The sequence below is a fragment of the Lissotriton helveticus genome, chromosome 3_1 (genome assembly GCF_964261635.1).
Source record: "Lissotriton helveticus chromosome 3_1, aLisHel1.1, whole genome shotgun sequence".
Lineage (NCBI taxonomy): Eukaryota > Metazoa > Chordata > Amphibia > Caudata > Salamandridae > Lissotriton > Lissotriton helveticus.
The window spans coordinates 1,441,570,298-1,441,593,002 of NC_136061.1; the positions used below are offsets into that span (position 1 = coordinate 1,441,570,298).

A 22,705-nucleotide genomic window follows, 5' to 3' on the forward strand; every position below is an offset into this window, starting at 1 on the left:
CATAAAACACACTAGGCCCCAACCTCATTAGCATAAACACATTACACAATAGGCATCATCCTAAAACATCATAGCATGACATTAGGCATCACAAGCATAAACCCATCGTGCAATAACACACATTAGATCAGGCATCAAGACCATAAGCATAATCATTAGGCATGCACCATATTAGGATTTAACCTATTATGCCTAAACACAGAACTGACACCAGGCCAACTGGCCTTTCACTGGGGTCAAATGCCCTATGTCCAAAATGTTAGGGCTTCTAGTGGTGCCTCCCAAATGGCCCCCTGGCTGCCTCGGCAGCGTAAACAAAGTGCGCAAATGAGCTGGGGCATGGAGTGCAACTCACTCCTTCATCTAAAAAAGAAATGCCCCCCTCATTGCAGCTGCCTGCACTCTCATAGGGCAGCTGGGAGCGGCACAAAGGAGGACTGATACCACTGTGCCTCCTGGGTCTCCACTGGGACTCAACAATAAAATTGCCCCAACGTTGCAGCTGCCCACTGTCCGGCGGGGCAGCTGTGAAAATGAGTCCTGGCGCTACTGTGCCTCTTGAGTGCCCCCACTGGGACTTTTACAAACAATTGGGTCCCTCGGTGCAGATGCCCTCCAAGAGGCGGTACAGCTGGAAAAATAGGCACAGGCACCACTGCCGGGACTCCACCAAGAATTGCCACAGAGGAAAATAGCCATTCAAGTCTCACTCACCGAGGTAACGAATGACTCCCCCCATCTTCTCCTCCAGTCAGGGGGGACCGACAAAGTGCCTCAGCCTCCGGTCACCGGCGAAGGCACAGGGCTCTTTCTCTCCTCATGGGAGCCCAGTGCGGGCACGCGCCGACTTCCCTGGGCCCGCTTACAACCAGACAGCTTGCCTGGCTTACTCTTTGTCCGCGAGCCCCACCCACAAACAGGCAAAGCGTCTGCCTGTTTTCCGGGCCGCGGCAGTTCCTTTCTTCTTGTGGCGAAGTGCGGGGTTGGCTCCTGCCATAACATAAAACACAACAGCGGGGTGGGCTCCCGCTGTACCACGCAGGAACCAACATGCAGGGGGCTCCTGCTGAATTCACATAAGCGGGGTAGGCTCCCGCTGTTAGATCATCAATGCAGTAGAACCTATATGAATGCGGGGTGGGCTATTGCTGCTAGGAGCACACAATGCGAGGTAGGCTCCCACTGATCAACTGCACAAACGCGGGGTGGGCTCCCGCTCCTTGCAGCAACTCAGGGGAATTCCTACGCCGGGGATTCCCTCTCCATGATGTGCATCTCAGGGCTGCGCAGCCCCAATACTCTCCTCTCATCCTAGGGCAGAAATAGCGTTCAGGGGGGGCTAAACCCAAAATGCAGAGGGGCAGAGCTGGACACAGGTAGGCCAGCACGTAGGGACCCCCAGGAAGCTGCAGCTGGGTCCCACGGCGGTTCCTCCTTGCCCAGCAGTCCTTCGGCCTCCCAAAACAGGTACAAGTAAGCACACCCTTCATGGGGTCACATCCCCAATACTTATACTGCACGGGTCCTTGTTTTCCCCTGCGCCCAGTTCAAACCAGTTCTGGAGGCACTCACACCTTCCTCTTTGTCAGTGTAGGCTCTGGCCCCAGAAACACCACAGGGGGTGGAGCCAGCATTGTGAAAGGCAGGCTCTGTCCTATTTAGGTCCAAGTGCTACTCCTTCCACCACTCCTAATGCAGATTGGCCTATTCAGCCTAGTGTCGACTCACCCAGCTCCTGTCACTCCAGAGCCAGACATTCAATACACATCATGCAGGCACAAACACTCACAGCACACAGAAATGCCCACTTCTAAAAGTGGCATTTCTAAAATAGTTCTAATAAATCTGCGCACACCATTACCTTCATTTATTATCACTATTCCAAACATACCAAACTTGACCACACTGCTCCTTTCATATCAGGGATTACCACTGAAACACTTATCAGGGAATCCCCAATGCATTCCTATAGGAGGGCAGCCTCACAGTAGTGAGAAACCAAAATGGCTGTTTGTCACTACCAGGACATGTCACACACTTAAGGTACTTGACCTTCCTTTTACCTACAATTCACCCGGCCCATAGGGCTAGCTAGGGCCCACCTTAGGGGTGACTGACATGTAGTAAAAGGAGGGTCACAGACATGGTACACACTTTAGGTGTCACATCACAGCAGCAGTAACACTGCACGCACAGGCCCTGCAATGGCAGAGGCCTGAGACAGGTTTGAAAGACTACTTTGGTGGGTGGCGCAAAAAGCGCAGCAAGCCCTCTTGTAGCAGTTCATTTACCAGCCCCAGGTTTATGAGATACCACTTTACAAGGGACTGACAGGTAAATTAAATAGGCCAAACAGGTGGAGACCACTCTTACCATGTTTATCACAGCGAGCACACATATTTTACACTGGACAGCAGTGCTAAAGTGACCAGAGTCCCAAAACCGTCAACACCATGTCAGAAAAAAGACTAGGAGAAAGGGAAAAGGTTTAGGGATGACACTGCAAAAGGGCCAAGTCCAACACTGTATATACCCCTTTTATTGACTTTTCAGTTCAGTTTGGCTTATTGGACAACCTACTTTATTGCTTAAATTGAGGTCTAACTTGCTTAGATTAATGTTCTTTATTTCTCTCTCGCATATAATTGGTTAATAGGTCAATAAAAACTAGAGTTTCTTGATAATTATGTCTATTTAGGCAGATTTTTTCCAGCAAACTTTCTCAAAAGATGCACTTTGCTAACTTAAGGAAATAAGCCTAGGCCCCTACTGGTGGCCTTCAAAACTTGTATAACTCCATTGAGAAAAGGCAATTTATTTATTATTATTACATATTTATAAAACAAGGATACATCCTACACTTATTTTGCTTTGGAATAAGCCCCCATCTCTATCTGGTCATTATTAGATTTATAAGAAGGAAAGAGCTTATAAAAGGTTTTTGGAGCCTGAGCTCATTTATATCAGTGCAAATTCTTAGACTGGAGCGTGGACTGTCTGGCACTTACATGCAAGCCCTTGCAAATATATTTTTGGGGGGTCACAAGCTTCTCCATGCGCCAGCTTAATCCCTGCTTACAAATCTTGAATCAGGATCAGGTGATCAGTAATTTTAAATGCACATTGAATAGTAGTCGGGACTGTCAAAATTCTTGGACTGCAAGACAATGATGTCATTTTTTTAAGGTTCCAGTAAATGAGCTAAGTCCTTCCCGAGACATATATTGTGGTAGTCTGAAAACATATGAAAGATTAATTGGTAACAATAGTTATGAACGAATCCAATCATACCTCTCTTTTAAAAAAAATTCACAGGGTGAAATGCTTTCATGAACAGGTAATATTCCTCCTAATTCGTTGTTGGAGAGATGGAGAGGTTATCCCTCGGATTACGTAATCTACAATTTATGTACATTAGGCTCCCAAAATGTATTCCATTCACCTCCTCTTTTTTCTACTTTGAGAGCTATCAGAAATCACTTTTAATGTACTTTAATTGTGAATGTTAATATCTCAAGACATTATGAATTGATGCAATTGACACATTCTCCTAAGGCACAAATCTATTATATGGTGTTTAAATTATTTAAAGGTTTCCTTTCAATATTTAAAATAATGTCTTTAGTAATAATAAAATCATGGATTATTGCATCTTAACTGTTTGAATTTGTTTGCATTTTACACTGATTTTAAATGATAATTAATGTATCATAGTGTTGATTTATGTTGAGGCCTAGGTCCGTTATTTCATAAAATGAAATGAAATGAAATAGATATTGCTTCTATACCTGGTCTTAATATACTGGCATTATTAAATCCAAACCTAATTAAAAGGTATATTGACCCATTTCATGTGTATCATATCTATTTATTTAACATTACCTATCATGTACCTGACATTTGAAACCGGCTGAATTTTAAAATATATTTGTAAGCACCAACTTACATTTTTGGTAACTATATAAAGGTTCAGAAATTATCAAACTTTTGATGATTTAATTCTAACTCTTAGATGTGATGTTGTAATTAAGAATTGTCAATTTTCTTTCCCAAAGCTCAGTTTTGGAGGTATTCCTATGCGAGGAAAACCAGGAGCTGTTCAGAAGAACAACTTTCACGGCTGTATTGAAAATTTGTATTACAATGGAATCAATATAATTGACCTAGCGAAGAGGCGCAAGCCACAGATCTACTCAGAGGTAGGAATAGAAGCAAACTTTCAATAAACACATTTGTAATACATTAAAATATGTTGAAAACAATGCATTGATTATATCACTTTGAATATTAAATATTTATAAAAGCTAACCACACTTCCTTATATTAGGCTTTCCATTGAGCACTGGAGCTCTGAAATCTATGCTAAATGACTGTCTACAGGGCACATATTGAAATACCCATTGTCCCTAATTCTGGCCTTATAGACTGAACATTGCATGACAATATTCTGTTAGAGGTGCAACCTGTTTGAGTTTCTAACAGAGCAGCCACTCTGTAAAGAACAAAGAAACCAAGTAGCAAACTACTTCAAACCCCCAAATTCAATACAGCACGTCGGGGAGGTAGACGCTTTGTTATGGGCACAGTGAAACTATGGAACTCACTCCCGCTAGACATCAAGAACAGCCCTACGTTACCCTCCTTTAGAAAATCACAAAAAACCTGGCTGTTTTCCAACTAAGTTACACGTCTCTGTTATTTCTGGCAAACCTTTCTGCACAGCACCTTGACGCCCTCAGGCATTCGTGCGCTATATAAATTTTAAAATAAAATAAAATCAATTATGAAGCTAAATGTACACTCAAAATGAACACTGCAACATAACACAAAGTTCATCTTGAGCTACTAACTATTGTTTTAGGCAGAGACAAAATCGTCTTCTTTGAACTTGTTTGAATTTGTATGTTTCCTAAGGAGTAACTGCTGGCTTTGAACCTATAAATCAGTTCATAACGAATTTGAATTGTAGTGTACATAGATTATTTGTCTCAAGGTGTGCCACTGGTAAGTTGAGGAACCTGGAGTAAACAACTGATGTGATTTAAAAAAAGGAAAATGTATATTTTTGAAAATTTTATGAACAGAGCAGATAAGTATACCGATTGTGTTACTGCAAAGACAGTAACAGTTAAATACTTTACAGTATTATATTGAGGACTGAATTCTGTTCAAGCTTCTACAGATAATCTTGGAAATAGTCTGAAAGTATTGGTTCAAGCAGGGAGGTGCCCTTGCTCAACTTTATTTCAGCTTATAATTACCAGACTTTTCAGAAGTGTTAGGTGTAAAAGGGGAAATAAACACATTTATGCTGTTTTCTTCACAGACAAAAACCTAGACTCAAGTAATGTTGGATGAGCTGGTGGCCCTGAATCCTATGAAATTAATCACAGTAAAAAAGTGTGGGTTTTTGAACGCTGTGGTGAATATACAGGGTGCAGGCCATGACACTAAAAGGGCGGGTAATCTGTCCTTCTTAGTATTTTGATAACACATGAATTGAGTTTATTCTTTATGATGAAAGGCAGTAAGAAGAAGGCTGTTATGACAATGAATGTGCTTAGTCTCTTTAACAGGAATTATGATATCCTGTGCCTTTTTGTGTTAGTAAGGGTCTGTTTTGCAAACATATCATTACAGTTCTGTAAACCCCAAGCTAGGCTATCTATGCCCATGTGGAGTTTAAATTTAAAGGAGAGAATATCCTTGAACTAAGCCTTTGATGACATGAACTTCAGTGGGAGTGATCCAATGGCGACTATTAAAAAGATACTGATATTGATATGTGACTTCTTGTGTTGTGGCTCTTCTGTTTTTTCTATGTGAGGAGTTAGCACATTTATTCACCAGATCTGTGAAAAATTGTTAAAAATGTATTTAAAACATCATTGAAAGAGAAATTACACTATTTGCTTTAAAAAAATGTATGTTCAAAACCTTAATCTTATTCAATCTCATGAAGTAATTGAGTAGTATTATGAAGTCAACAATATTTAAATATGCCTGTTTGAATTAAAGGATTTTTACGAACGCTGTGTATTTAATGAGGATACCACTCTTGATGTGAAAGGCAATTGGTCTGGTATCCCTTAGCGTAATAAGAAGCTACGTTTCTTTGCCTGTTCTCAAGAAATTATGGTACACATGTTGGTTGTGTGCCTTGGATTGAATGAGTAAAAAATACATACTGCCTCCTCTGGTATATTCTGTTTTAATGAATGACAATGATATTGTGAATAGCTTTATGGATGCTGTCAAGATGGAAATGTCCCTTTCTGTGACTGAATGTAGTAAGACATTTTTCGAGGTGTGCTCAAATTAATGTTTTCTGCTAATGAATGCTCAAATGCATTTTTCATGATATGTATGGCTTTTATAAACTAGAGAAGATGATCATTGAAATGAAGGGAAACATGTTTGCAATGAAGGGGAAGAAATACTATTCACTATATTATATGATTTTAGTAATAATTGAGAAAAAGAATATCCAGACAACTTAACATGGGCAATGAATACACTTAAAAAAGTAAACAAATATGAGTAAGAGAGATACACTCTTCAGTTACGTGCAGGAATACGTGACACAAATAATAACACATTTTCTTAAATTTATCCAAGAATGCTTCCCAAAGGAACTGAACAATGCATTCAAAATATTGTATAGAGTTTACAACAAATGTCACTAGGCCGGAAGCATCCAGAACACAATCTGGCAAAATCTGGCAAAAAACTGTTTGCTAAATCGTAGTCAGGCAGTAAGAAAGCATGCATGCCAATACAAATCTTCAGTACCTTCCTCCTAAGAAGTCACACTTCACTTCCAGACCTCTTTCTTACTGTCTCTGAACTTCTCATGTTCTCAAGCCCCACCTCCTGACTCTAGGAATGCCCTGGCCTTCTCATCTGCCCTCCATACATCCTACAACCCGTGCACTCCTCCTATACCCCTTCCTGAACTGTCTCTATCACCTCGCACCAGGTCTTCTCTGACCAACAAAGAAGCCTTCCTTCCCCCACCTCTTCCCTAACTGCGCTCTCCCACACTCCTTTAATCCATACTCTGTTCAACATTGAACACAATCTCGCAACCTTGATGACTGAACTTACACGGATGTGAGAAGATTTCAACTCCCGCTACTCCAAGTACCTATCTAACCGCTCTAACCCCGTCGACCCTGGCTCTCAACGCTTCTCGAATCCTCAGGTGTGGAACTCCGATCCCCTTGACTGCCGTTCTCATAGGCCCCACCGCACATCGAATCATCTCAACGCTTCCGACCTTCATACCCTCTGCAACTCCTACCCTCCTACTTCCTCTTTTAACGTTCCTCCCCACCTCACTCCAACATCCCCGTTATTGTGGGGACCAGCAGATTCTCTCCTTTCCTGTCTCCCCCAGGCCCCCTCTCCAACGTACCACCATCCATTCATGCTCTCCCCCCAGAGACTTCCCTAAACCCCTCTCCTGCATTCTCCCTAGCTCCAACATTCCTGTCATTGTAGGGGCTCCCAGATCCCCCTTCTCTCGTCTCCCCAGACCCCCACCCCATTGTCCCACCATCCATTCATGCCCTCCCCCCAAGACTGTAATGAACCCCTCACCTGCATGTTAGTGAACTGCTGTTTGGCTGTCAGGCACGTGACTGAAATTTCAGAAACCATTCTTAGCGAAGACATTGACATAGCCTTTCTCACGGAAACCTGGATCAAAACCACTCTACTTCCAGGTTTGAATTACTTTCCCTCCGGGTTACTCTACCGATTGTTTTTAAAAATTAACTCTAACTTTCCCTTCTCAAAAACCCCGGCCGCAATACCATCGAATACCATGAAACCAAACTTAATTCTGAAAGTTCTCCCCCGATTCGACTGCATAATATCTACCACCCACCTGGAGACCCACTTCCCTTCATCGAGGAACTATCCAAACTTCTTAACTAATCTTCTCTCTCTAACACAAAAAAATTCTTCCTTGGAGATTTTAATCTCCAATGGAACGTGACTGATGACTCCTCAGTCCACCTCCTCACCAATCTTCTTGAGATCAATGAACTTAAACAACTCTGCCACTCTCCCACCCACTCCAAAGGAACGACTCTTGACGCCATCCTTACCGGGAACGACTTGGCTTCCCTCTCCAACATGATGCAGGTATAATGTGACGCAGGGCTTTACAACCTGATGCCTCTCCCTAAATGCATCACGGTGTAAATTGGCGGCATTGTTTATGCCGCTGCTGCGACGCAACAGGGTTGTAAAAGTGTCTGAATGGCTTGTAAATCTGCCCCTTAGTCTTCATTCAGTTATCTCCCTTTGGGGGGCGTGAGCTCAGTGATTTCTTTCTACAGAATCTGAACTCAACCTTAAACTCAACATTAAAAGGATGAAATAGAGAGTCAAACTATACTTTTGAAAAGTCTGCCCTTAAGACTATACACAGCTATATTTATCCTATATATTACAACTGAATTTATGTACTACAATGTTGTATGGCTGTATTGCACGTGTGTAATAGTTTACAAACTAAACTTTCACACACCTGAATTTTGCTTACACTGTAATACAGTTGTAATACAGGACGTAAACATAAATGTCCCTTTCAAGAAAAGATACCCTGCATGATTTCTTATATTAAATAGAATATACTAAGACTAGTTAGTAAGAGTCTAATCATTCGCACCCCAGGAAGTTGTAGTTAGTTGCACAGCTGTGATTTACGTAATTTAATGTTTCGCCTAGTAACACCACTCACTGCAGACACCTAACCTCTTATAAAACATCGGTTGGTGACGTTGAGGCTGAGGTAAGAAAAAGAAACAGAACAGCAAAGCCCAATCAACGATCCATGTAATCCTTTCAATCTCTGACGTAGATGACGATTCACCCTATGGAATACACTGCACCACGTTAAGCAATTATTTCTGCTTCCAGGGACATTGGATTTATTTGTAATCCAAAGGTTGAGAGCGAAGAGCATGACCTCGCTCAAACATCGTTCCAGCTGCTCTTAGACGCCATTGTAGACGGCCAATTATCAAAGCTCTGATTGGCTGACAGTAGTCGTTGGATTCTGTGAACCGGTTCAGATCAGGCATGACTAGCAGAGAGAGGTCTTCGAGCATATTTGTTCTGAGCGCCGAGATGAGAGAAAACCTGCTGCCAATTAGTTGATGGTGCACTGCGTGTCTATTTTCTAAAGCCAGACGTTGATATTTTACTTGAGCTGCGTGTGTGGTTTGATTAATTGCTCTGCAGGCTGTCTTTACATGTTCATAGTTTGAGAACCTTCTATACGTATTTCATTTGCTTATGGAAATGCACTCTACCTGTTGTACTTGGGGTATTTGGAACAGAAGTGCCTCGCTGCAAAGTAAATCCTTGAAAGTATAGCTTGTATTCCATGATACTTATAAGTTATTATCCTCCTTTCTGTTGAAAGTCTGTCTCTATCTTTGAATGTTCAATAGAGTGACAAAGCACACCGCACTTATGCAAAGTTTGGGGAATAAAATCTCCTTTCACTTTTTCAAGGCAGTATGTACGCCAGTATAAAAGCTATTGAACTCTAGCTGTTCCTTGGCTACCTATCTAGTGACCGCAATGGCTCCTAAAAGTTATTAATGTCCCAACAACTTTGACTGCACATGTATGTATAACTGAAAGATTAAATGGTCCTGTGGGCCATCGATGGCAGAGGCACTCGTTCCACTAGTGTGTGTATTTGCACACAGTACTCTGGAAGCTGGAGCACTGACACCGCCCTGGTTGTTCTGATTCTAGCACCATCATCCAATGCTGTTGTGTGGGGGCACCAGCCTTGGGTCCTGAAGAAGAGTGGTTGCATGGGCACACACCGTTAGAGACTGCAATCCCACACACTTGGTACAGGACTACTTTACTGCTGGATGTTCCTCTGGAGGTAACTCGAACTCCCACGCAAACAAATAAAGTATTGATCTTTTTGAGAGTCTTTGAAGATCCACTGCTTGTTGTGTCCACAATTTATTTTAGCGCCAGGCCATCACAGGTGCAACTGTTCGTTTTCTTGAATTTGCAGAACATGGTTGAGATTTTGCTTTAAATCAAGCTATCACCGGTATTTATTCTCTTGCTTCTGTATTCACTTTTCATCACTGCCTGGCCATCTTCTGATCTTGAGCAGGGAAGGTCATGGCAGCCTAAAAGGACTGCATTGGAGCGCTCAAAAGAGGGACCATGGTTACAAACCTTCATTACACAGATGAGATCCTTTCCTGGGCTACAGCGTATCAATATTAAGTTCTTCCTGCACAGCACCATGAGGCCCTGCGCTTCCAAGCAGCATTGCCTTCATGCTGGCATACTTCCAGTACTCCTCTCTAGCAATCAGTCGGCTACTTTGTTCCAGGTGGTTTTAAGGCAGGTCCTACTGTTAGGATGCCGAACTTCAAGGTTACTGTTCCCGAATATGGTAAGGGGAGATTGCACTCTGCAACACAACCCCGAAGTTTAAGGGTCTTTTTTAGTTTCCACTGGTGTAGGAGCCTGACACTGGTCAATGAGAAATCCTGGCACTATGATAGGGTAGTTTACATGTATAGCCAGTTCAAAGACAACAATTGTATTTTCTGTGGACCTTGCTATGTGACCACTATCACTCAGTTTTTGGCCTTTCTTTCCAAACTAGTCGCGCCACAGTCTTTGTCGCCTATTGTCTGCTGGAAGGATGGGTGGGGCTCGGAGCTCCCTGTCAAGGAAATCCTAAACAAATGTACCAAAGATGGTGAGGCTTCCTCAATCAGTTATTTTCCAAAGTGTTGGGAGATAACACCTCCAGGGATAAATGGAGCAGGAAAGGTCAAATACTGTCCCTACTCTGGAAAGGGGCCATCTGTCTTCTATAATCCACATCATCCCTTTCAAATGACCTCATGAATACTTTGGAAGAGTCCTGCAATTCACATTACTTTCTGGCAGACCCCGCCAAACTCCACCCTGTGTGCCACTCATACACATGCAATTTAAAAATGGATATCTGGGCTGCAGCAGTTAAGTACTGCTCCCGTTCCCTAAGCTCACCCTAAAACACATAGTTTGGTAAACATACTTACAACAGACATATCCCACAAGAATGGAGCAAATGATTCAGTTACAGTAGAGTGGAAGACAACTTTTAAAAAGGATCAACTATAAATTTCACTACTACCACTGTCAGTTCTCTGTAGCAGCATGAGCTGACAGTAGTCATGCTCAGAAAGGTAGGTGCAAATGACAGAGAGTCCAGCTTTGAGTTGCATTCCATGTCACAGTCGGCCTTGAGCATAAATGCACAATTATTTAATGAATTGAGGCTAAAGGAAATAAGATCTAGTTTTGTTATGGTGCATGTCTCAAATCTGTGGATCTAGCTTGGACCAAGCAGCAAATCAGTTCACTCTAATTTTGAATGCACTTCAGATGGATTGAACATAAAGCCATCAAATTGACTGCACTGATCAGATATATCTGTGGGAGAGCATTGAGGTCTAATGCAACCTCCATAGTGGCCCCACATAATCTATACATTCGCCCAAACTTTGCCACCAAGTTTGGTCATGTTTCCACTGTACATACAATGGCCTGGCGGCTTTCTGTTCTGAGGAAAACTAAGCAACTTGTTAAGGTCTAACCAATATTTATGGTATACTATTTGTCTCCTCTGTTTAGCAGATAAAGTAAACATCTCATGAGAAAAGTTTCACATATAGGAACTTTCGTGCTTGAAACGTTTCTTTAAAAATAAACCTCTGAAACACTCTTTTATTTTATTGTACTTCATATTTTAATATAGAATTAGTAAGGGGTGCCTGCCCGGTCAACACGATCTATGACTATGTTGATAACGTAATTATATTTTCAAAAATATATATTTCTGAGTGCCCCATGTGGTATTATTATTATTATTATACTATTGCTATATACTTTGCCTTCCACAACCCTAGTCATTGTACTATCCCCTAAAGCTACTGCTTCACTTTTTGTCACGTCATTGGTTTACTTTTTTTTATGTTATGCGCTCAGGTGCATGGAACTTCACGAAACGTAGGCTGACTGCCACTCAATGTGCCCCCTCCTAATGCCAGTCTCTGACATTGACATGTTGCTGCTCAAGCCATGGTCCTTTAGGCCTGACCTTGCTTTGTTCCCTTAGCACCCTGTACTTTTAAGAAATTAGTATGCACTATCCCGCTGCCTATAATCTGTCCCCTCTTATGTGTCCATTTTGGACACAGCACATTTGGATAAAGGTTTGTTTCCTTCCTGAATTCTGACAGGCAATTGGCTTACTGGTGACCTACAGCTCTGGACCCATAGAAGCACCAGTGCACATTCATCCTAGCCACAAAATACTGTTATCTGTCCCTCAGGGCTCTGTTACGTCAAACGATTCGGCAGTGATATCAGGTATTTCCCCAAAGCCTGCTCAAATGTACGTTGTGCTTTTGTATGTTATGGGTAACAATTAACCATCATGGGCCAATTCCCAGGTGGGCTAAAGATGTGATGGCCATATAAAGTTCAAATGCCTGGTTTCAGAGGCTTGTACTGTGCCTTACCTACAGCCATATGTTAAGGCACAGCTTTCCAAATTGTGGCGCAACACATTACTGTGTCGCGAGATGTTACTGTGTCACGCCCCATGCGTAGGTGTGTCGCGCAATGATCGCGCGATGACGTCAGGGGCCGGCCGATATAGGGGAGTGCGCCTCGAGGCTCGCTCAGTGTTTTTGTGCAAGGCGGTACTGTAACGGCGGAGCAGCAACGCCTTGTGGAACCTCGTGGAGCCTCGTGGTCAGGAGCTCTCAGCGGCGGTCTCAGGCACTCACTCGGTAAGTCTACCTCTACTCGGGAGAAGTCTGGACTGCCACTGGAATTTGTTCCGAGATATAAGAAGGCCACCCCTAAAGATGATTTGAAATGGGCCCGTCACCCCCGTGCAGAGCGGCACCATCGGGAGCTGTGTGCAGGGAGTGTCTGGCGTGCAGGATCAGTCCATGGAGGCGGGGGGGGGTTATTTATGGTGCACAGCTGACCAAAACTCGCAAAGATCATTGTTTTTTCACGTTTGGATCGTCGCCACAAAGTCACTTCAGCAGCGGTTTCAGAGCCCTGTTGGACTCGGTGATTCTCGGTGATTCTGAATATAGTAGTGAGGGGGCGCTCTGTCTCAGCTCGAGCTTCCCCTGGGTTCCCAGGCCCAAACCAGGCCGAGCCGTCAACCTGGCTATTCAGCAATTGAGGCCATGACCAGTAGCAAGGCCCCGGAAGTCTTTCTCTACTTTTATTGCACCCTGTGGGACTGAGATGGGCTGGTCCGGAAGATGTCATTGGGTGCTGTGAACAGGCTGCACTCTCCGGCCTCTTCATGATCAGCCTATCAGCAGCCGCTCTGACCCCAGCAGAGGATCAGCCCACATGGGCTGTTTATCTGTGTGCACTTCACCTGTGTCCAAGAGATGACCTTTGAATCCACCGAGGAGACCTGAGACTTATAATAGCCCTTACTGAGGTGTGGCTCTGCTCCTGATGTCAGGGCGAAGGGGAAGTCAGTGACAGCAAAACAAAAAATAGAAAGTACTCCTTTCCCTTAACTTTGTACTTTATTTTCTAGTAAGACTTCTTGTGTCTGCTGTATTTAATATGTAACGGCGGTGTTTATTTAGCACATTGTACTAATTTAGCCCCTGAAAGAAACACAAAGCATTGCCCTTTGGATAATAAAACAAGAAAGAGAAGAGGTTACCCAGGCAGCGGCCGAATACCACAACGTGAAACTAGGAAATTTGGGGACAAATCACGGCTTCCCATTTGACCAAATCGTGTGATCCTACACAAATCACTTTACTTTACTGCGTATCATTTCACTGGGGAGCCAATTCTGAGGCAAACTTGTAGAAACTCAGCTCAAAGTAAAGGCTATATTAAAACCTAATTTATGTAAAGTTCAATAGACAATAATGTTGATCCACATATAATGTGTATAAATATTGGCCATTATAATTTGACAACCCTAGATTTACTCATGACAGGGTTGTCAGGGCACCCTAGGTGGGAACAGTGACGTCAATAGTGAGATCTCGGCATTTGCTGTGTCATTTACATGGGGAATCTTTTAATGGCTCGGCTCACAAAGAACCACAAATAATCTGTAACCAGTAAAATGGCACAGAATTCTGAAGTAATTAATACACCACTCAGCCTCATAGCTGCTATTGCTATAGCCTACAGAGGCGCCGAAGTAGCACAGTCATGAACTGCCATTTATTCCTGATTTATAAATAGACATATAGATATCATGGTAGTGACATAGGGACACTATACTTACAATTCTGTTAATTTTCAGTATGGAACTGATAATGTATTTTTTGGGCAATAGCTTTTGTCAAAAGTTTACTAATAGGCTCTTGAAATCCACAAGTGCCTGCACATGTCAAGTTTTGTCAATACTTATCAAGGATTTCATACTCTGAGTTACATCATCTTGGGGATGATGTGGCCTAACGGCTAGGGTGGTCGATCTCAAATCGGGAGAACTGGGTTCAAGTCTTGGCAATCATGCTCAACATCCTGTGATTCTGGGCAAATCACTTAATCTCCCTGTGCCATGCAACTGGTGCTCGTGTAAAGCACTTTGATACCTTCAGGTCAAGTTCGCGTTATATACAACACCGGAAAAAAATATATATCATATTTTGAAACATGTTTATTAAAGTCATTTTTAAGCATTATTTTAACATGGATTTTTTCGAAGAAAATGTTTATGTACATACTTTTAAACACCATGTGCATCACATTTCACCAAAATTGACATACACACGAAATGTATTTCTGTGAGTTTGCAAAAACATGACCTGCTCGTTACCTCTACAAGACTGTAATGACTAATGCGGTTTGGGTGCTGTTCAACCAAAATGAATGGGGCCTGGCATGATAAAGCTGATTCAAAGTCTGCTTCATTTTAATTGGATCGTCTGCTGAAATGGGGCATCTGTCACTTTCTCCAGCTCTTGGAGGTTAGTTACAGAGGGCAAGGGGGGGATTCAAGAGAGAGCGGGATAGCAATAACTCTACTGATGAACAAAAAGCTCCTGTGGGTGTGTCAAATACATGAAGTAAGGAAAGCAACAAATAGGACCAAGGCAACTGAGATGGACAGAAAAGCCATGTAGTCTTGAGCAAGGATTAGCTCTGTGGAGCATGGCTTACATCCAAAGAGACAGCTGGAGTTGTCTCTAGCGAAACTTTAGAAATGAACAAGTGAACTCTGCTTGCATCCACCCGGAAAGGGTAAAAGCGTAGTTTTATAATCTGGAAAGTTTCTCTGCAGTATTTTGTTCAGACACCTCAACAAATTCTTCAAGCATTTTAACCTCTCCTTTTGATTTGTGTGTGTGTGTGTGTGTATTTACATGCTTCGGATGGTGGAAAAGGGGCATTGGTTATAATGAGCTCTTCAAAGAATCAGGGGTAGGCTTGTCACGTGGTGCCCAGAGGTGCTTTGCTTGCGCTGCTTCAGTGTTTCACCTTTGCTCACACTCACTCCCACTATCATGAGGTGCACAGAGGTGCTTTGCTAGCGCTGCTTCCAGTGTATCACAATCGCTCACACTCCCTCTCACTGCTTTACTAGTCTCAACAAGGCCACTGTTTCCAATGTTTTACGCTCTCTCACACTCACTCCCAAGGTCACGTGGTCCACAGACGTGCTCCGCTAGTCTCAACAAGGCCACTGTTTCCAACGTTTCACGTTCTCTCACGCTCACTCCCACAGTCATGGGGTGCACAAAGGTGCATTGCTAGCGTTGCTTCTAGTGTTTCACATGCACTCACACTCACTCCCACTGTCATGAGGTGCACAGAGGTGCTTTGCTTGCGCTGCTTCCAGTGTTTCACAATCGCTCACACTCACTCACACTATCATGAGGTGCACAGAGGTGCTTTGCTTGCGCTGCTTCCAGTGTTTCACAAGTATGATATTTTAATAATAATGCAATATTTGCAACAAAAAAAATACATGCTGCTACCTAAACCTGAAAAAGGGAAAGAAATTGCACCAACGCCCACACTAGCCAGGTTGATGCAAAAACCTGTGGGGAGTTAAGCTACCCCGCTGCACTTGTTCGGGGTGGACACAGAGGAGTGGGCTGCCCTTTTCCCTGGACACACCTCTTGGTGGACACAAGCTCTGCGAATATAACTGTAAAACTAGAGTTGTTCAGTTTGCCATTATGATAGTGTTGCACTCTGGTTGTTTGTACATTGGTGGGGCCAGCCTCAAGAGACTTCATACGAGAAATCTTACTACTGTGCCAATACTTTAGAACCTCCAACAGAAGTATTCAATGAGGGAATAAGAGAGAATTGTATTTATCCATAAGCATGACCTGGGGTAAGGGATATTGTGCGATGGAGAGAGCCAATGTAGGAGCAAAGACAGGCTAAAAACAATGGAATGTGGCTCAGAGTAATTACAAGTGAATTAAATTAACTGAAGCATTCCTTCTGTCACTTTTTGTACTGCTTATGTGAGTCGCCCTAAGAAGGAGAAGTTTGCCTAAATATGGATACCCAGCATGTTGTGGCATTTAGGCCTCACTGATGAGGCCCATTTAGGCTGACGCATGTCTGAGGTTGTGTGTGTTTCTCTTGAAGTAGTAGTAATAAATATAGGTTTATTGAGACATTAGTCAATAAAACATAACAAGATAACAATACAAAGTATAACAAGATAATGTAAATAACAATAAACACAACAAATCCAGCATTAAAAAAAGGTTTAACATACATAGAATTGCAATCAAGCAATATAACTATTTTTTATTGTTCTTGAAAGGCATACCACAACATCAAAAATAGTGCATATTCACACAAAAAAACCCAATTATGTCTTGAATTCACATAGTATTTAAGTAATACTGACTTTAAATTTTTTTTACATGCAGGTAAGTACAGGGCACAGTAAAACCAAATGTAACATATAGCATATCTGATTTTTATAAAATATAAACAAACACTGTTTCTTTCCCAAACTCTTATATGACTTGTCTTGAAAAAACTAGATTATATCCAAGACAAAGTTTAATCATTTCTAAGTATAGTTTAGGGTTAAATAGATTAGTAATATAAGGAGAAAGGTTGCTATAATTTATGTTTTAAGGATAAACATAATTGATTGTTTCACAGGAAGATTATTCTTATCTAGGGAACCAGACACTTGCAAAATAGAATACCTCAAGGAACTTCTATTTCAGAACAGATCCCAAGTTACTACACTCAAAAGTTGACTCTGCCTTGCTTTAAGATTATTGATCTGTTGTTCCAACGAGGCAGCCTGCTTTCTATCAGTGGCTTGGGTTTCTTCCCAGCAAATTTGTGATATTTTTTTTTTTTTAATTTTCATGCAAGGTTAAATATTTTAAATCTTAAGACACTGATACCATGACGTAAGATTTATTTCTGAAGGAATAGTTTGAACCACAGTTCAATTTGGTAGGTTAAGTTTATGTTTAATCGAAACTTTCTCAACGGGCTTCGAAATATTACAGGAATCTAGAAATAAGATTTCTGACCCAAATACGGCAAAGGAGGGAATTTGTCTTGTATTTGCTTTCAAAAGTGGTGTCCGTGACAACCCCCTGTAAGTATGATTACACTTCACAAAGGGCGCTTCTGCTAATAATATTCTGGTCTTTACAGTCTTCATGTTTTCCCTTATTTCAAACTATTGGTAAAAGTTAGGATTAGATATGAATGACAATTTACTTCATAGATCCTATTACCACAGAGTGACCACTGAAATTTGGGGATTTATTTTTTACTGAAAATCATGATCTTGGTTTTCTCTATATTTGTGCTTATGAAGTTCTAATTGCATTACAGTGACAGGGCATAAAGATTTATTTGAAGTTCATTTGCTGTATAATTCAAAAGTATCAGGTCATCTGCATTTAGGAGCCCTTTTTTAAGTGAAAAAGAAGTGACTGTTTTCAAAGCAGAAGGAAGGTTTGCCACACATACACTGAACAAGAAGGACACCAGGACACATCCTTGATACAAAATGTTCAATATTCACATTTTTCTGAATAGACGACCAGTAGAAACGAATTCTACCTGTACCCAGTTTAATGTATATAATGACTGAAAGGATGATAACAGACCACTTGGTTTATTCCTTGATCTAATTATTTGCAAAACTGTCTCTCCACTGTATCAAACACCATGTTGAAATCTATAAAACAACGGCCCAGCCTTTGATTCGATTCTAACGATTTTGTAATAAGCACCCATAGAGCAGAAGAATTTTCAGTGGATGAATAGCCTTCACAAAACCCTTCCTGTTCAAATGCAAGGTTATTGGCTTAAGCTTACTCCTTTAAGTAAGTTCAGAATCAGAAGTACTTTATTTCCAAGAAACGTATTCTTATAGAAATATCACACACTTTTCATAAAACAGCAAATACAAGAACAGATAATTTTAGTAAAATAAAAAAACAATTCTTGATTGTATCCTTCCGCCACAACTACCTGTAGATTATACAATTTCAACTATATAAGCATTAACATTTTCCTTGCCCAGACACAATACAATCTACGGCTCAAAGTCTCACATATATTTAAAGCATACATTTAAAACCTTTCCCTAAAAGTAGTAAAATGGATCAGTATAAGAACAGGTAATTCAGACCCAACAGCATTTTAAAGTGAGAGGTGTATTTAGCCAATAATAATTATAATAATAATATTAATACTTTATTGTACAGTTAATAAAAACCATTACAAAAACCATCAGCAGTAAAAAAGGAAAGTATTAAAAATATTTATAGCAGCATAGATGATGGAGTTATTCGATTTAAGCTATGTTACAAAGTGCAGTTTAAAAAAAAGTTAAAAAAGAACGGAGTGTCCGTCTGCTGTTAGGTGCTCGTGTCCTTCTACGGAGAGGGTTTCTTTTGTCAGTCCTGGCCCTCATTCCTATACAAAGTTAGGTATTGCAGTGCCTATTCCTTTTTGGAAGACTGGCTGACCTTTACCCTGAATGTTCATAACTTTTAGTTATAGTATGCCAGTGTATTAATTCAGTTTAAGTCTCTGAGCTGTCTTGATGTTTTGGCACTCACAGTATTGAGGGTGTGCTGTCCTTGTCCGTTTGTTCTTTCTTTGTGTTAATTCTGCTTTCTACAGCTGCAAGGTATTTTACCAGTCGGCAAGCCATTTGAACTTCGTCGCCTCTGAAGCAAGCCAGAGTTGCTTGTCTGCACGTCCTGATTCCTTTTTTTATGAGTAGAGGTCTCAGTAGGTTCCTGCGGTCTTGCTGCAGCTCTTTGCAGATGGTAATGAGATGTACGATGTTTTCCTCATAAGTTCCACACAGGCGACAGTTTGCCGATGTTGGGGGCCGCAGCCAAGGGGCCATATGGTCAGCTGAGTGTAATACTCCTAATCGTAATTTTAGGAATGATTCTTTTGTTTTTTTGGTGAAGCTGGTCAGAAGGTATGCCTGTGGTGTGAGTTTATTGTAGGTTTGTACTGTCAGCCAGCCATGTGCTCTCTCCGTTAGTGAGGCTTTGTCTTATAGGAGGGATTCTTTCCTAACTGTATTGTTTACAGCTTTTTTGAAACCTGCCAGGCTCCCTTGCAGATCCCATAGTTGACTCGCCCCCAGTTGTTTTATTGCATCCTCTAGAAAGAGTCTTGCTGGGCAGTTGTCTTTGCTTTGTAGATCTTTCCAGAGGAGTGCGTTGAGGGTGTTTGCTTCCCCTCTGCTAATTTTGTGCCAGGTCTTAAGGTATGCTCCCTTGCGAGCAAGCTCTTCCTTAACCAGCCCAAATTCGAGTCGGATCTGCGCCGGAGAAGTGTATCTCGGGAGGCCAAACATCATCCGCATTGCTCTTGTAATTACTCCTTCTAAGGTTCCGGTATCCCTGCCTCTCAATGCTTCGCTACCGTATGTAATGGATGGTATAAGTTTGGCTTGTATCAGTTTTAGGAGTGGGGTGAAGCTTGGGCCGATGATCTTATTTTTCAAGTTCCTTAGCGATACAGCTGTCATTAAGCCTCTCTTTTTTATCTCCTCACATTGCGGTTTGAAGCTCCCCCTATGGTCAATAGTCTCCCCCAAGTAACAATATTTATTTGTGACTTCCAATTTATTTTTATCCAGGTTCCAACTGAATGTTGGTTTCTTCTTGCGATAGTTGAGGCGCATGACTTTTGTTTTACAATAATTAATACTGAGTTTATTTGTTTTGGAGTGTTGTGCGGTGATGTCGAGGAGCCGCTGTAGGCCGATCGGAGTCCGGCTGATTAGCACCAAGTCATCAGCATAAAATAAGTTAGACAATTGAGTGCCCCCCAGTTTTGGTGCATGTGAGTTGTTTTCATTTCGTGTGGTAGATAGGTCGGCCATAAAGAGATTAAATAAAGTTGGCGCTAGCACACACCCTTGCTTTACTCCTGTGTTAGATGGAATTTTCTTAGTTAAAAAGTCGCCGGTACCTAGTTTAACCTGGACCCATGTATCGATGTGCAGGAGGATTAGTTGGTTCAGTAGTGTTGCTGGAATTTTCATTCTCTTCAGTTTTTGCCACAGCAGATTTCTGTTTACGCGGTCAAAGGCGGAGCTGTAGTCAATAAAACACAGGTACAAGGGTTGTTTACCTTCTAGAGCTGAACCGATCAGGAGTGACAAGGCAAGGATGTTTGTGGTCGTCCCCATGTTTTTTCTGAAGCCTGTTTGATTAAGTGTGATTGCTGAAGTTTCTTCCGCCCATAATGTCAGTTCCTGAAGTAAGAGGCCAGCGTAGTATTTTGCTTCGTTGTCTAATAAGGCAATTAACCGATAGCTTCTTGGATCTTTCCTGTCGCCTTTTTTATATATTGGTGAGATTATTGCCCCCCTCCATGATCGTGGAATTGTCGCAGTCTGCCATATTTTTTCAAACATTAGTTTTAGAGTAGGTGCCCAGTATTCTGGTGCCTGCTTGAATATTATTGGGGGTATACCATTGGGGCCTGAAGCTCCCTCTGTTCTCCCTTTGGAAATCCTATTAGTTATTTGTAGAGTCGTGATTGATAGTGCTTCGTTGGTTGTCGAGGATTCTTTGAGTGGAGGCGAGTATTCTTTGCTCCTGGTGTTGGTTTTGCCAGTTTCTTTCCATGTTTCATTGGTGTCGCAGAAGTGTGTGCTAATATGGGTTGTCCAGGCATCTTCCGTCACATGGGATTCCATCGCCTGGCTTTGCTGGTTGATCAGGCCATTAATCTTTTGCCAGAACTGTGCGCTGTTGTTTGTCTTGGCATCGTGTAGGAGTTTTCCCCAGAATATCTCATCTGCGTCCTTTTTTAGTTGCCATATTAATTTCCTTCGGTCGCCTTTTAACTGTCTTAAAGCCTGGTAGGCGGAGGGATCTATTTTTGCTCTTCGCAGAGTGTGGTTAATTTGTGTCTTCAGTCTTTTTAGATTGGTATCATTTCGAAAGTTATGGTGGCTCTTGTGTATAGAATCGCTGGTCTTGCCTACTCGCTTTGTATGCGCTTTTCTTTCAGCGATGTCTTTCATTTTTTTTGTGAATACCTCCCAACGTATTATCAGGTTTGATGATTCGGACTGCGCTTCGTGGAGAGCGTGCTTCGCTTGCTCTAAAAGGTTTTGTGGGTCGGTAACTTTACATTTTACCCGTCTTTCGTTTGTTGTAAAGTCCGTACCCAGGTTGTTGGCGCCTGGCGGGTTTGGTATTGTCGATGTGTTTATTGTTGTTTCCTGGGGCAGGTGGTCGCTGTAATCCATTGTGCAGATGTGAAAATCTCTTACCCTGTAGTACAGGCTGCGAGAGAGGAAGGTAAAGTCAATTGTAGAGCTTGCCAGTGTACTGTGGAATGTTGCAGACTGCGGTCGATCACCTGCAAATCTGCCATTGAGTGCCCTAAGGCCCAGCTCTTCTAGTTTGGCCAGCAGGCTCCTTGATGTTTTTGTGGTTCTGCCTCCCGAGGTACAGTCTTGATGGTTGTACTTCGAGGCGAACGGGTCCTCGTCGTCTTTGGTTTCGGGGTCCAAGGTGCTAAGCATATTTAGATTGAAGTCCCCTGTGATAATTAGGCTATTTGTGTTCTCGGTTTTCACTAGTTTTACGAGTTCTTCCTTCAGTTGTTGTGCTCCCTTCTTTTTCTCCCTGGGGTGCAAGTAGAGGTTTACTAAGATGATGTCCTCATTTGTATCTTGCGCGCGGAATGACAGTCGTATCGCTTGCAGTGCATTTTGGGCGGCTATGTTGTAATCTAGTGGGGCGGCCTTCGTTATCACTGAAAGCGCGCTGTATATGGCGAGACCACCTTTCTTGTGGCCGAACAGTGCGCTCTGAGTGGGTGGTTGAAAGATCAGATTGTATCCTGATAGCACTGGTGGAGAGTCGGACCAAGTTTCTTGCAGAGAGATGATAGTACATTTTTTCAAATAGGAATTTAGGTCCGAGTCTGAGAGCTTGTCGCTTAGGCCGTTGATATTCCATGAGCATAAGCTAAGGGTACTGGTGGAATTCGTTGATTTTGTATTGTTTTGTCATTGGTTTGACTCTTTTGCGTTTATGGTCCTTGCGAGCCAGCTCCAGTTAGGTAAGGGCTGGCTGTCATTGGCCAGTATTCTGATGTCTGACTGGTCTAAATACACTAGGTTCTCTGGTGTTTTGCTTCG

The 22,705-nt window shown here is 42.1% G+C and overlaps 1 protein-coding gene across 1 annotated transcript in view; it reads left to right on the forward strand.

Annotated features, from left to right (window-relative positions):
• Nucleotides 1-22,705, forward strand: part of LOC144824265 (contactin-associated protein-like 5) — a 1,259,345-nt gene that overhangs the window by 436,635 nt on the left and 800,005 nt on the right. The window contains exon 7 of the mRNA XM_078683400.1: nucleotides 4,056-4,199. Coding sequence (XP_078539526.1) covers nucleotides 4,056-4,199 — 144 coding nt within the window. The remainder of the gene's footprint in view (nucleotides 1-4,055; nucleotides 4,200-22,705) is intronic.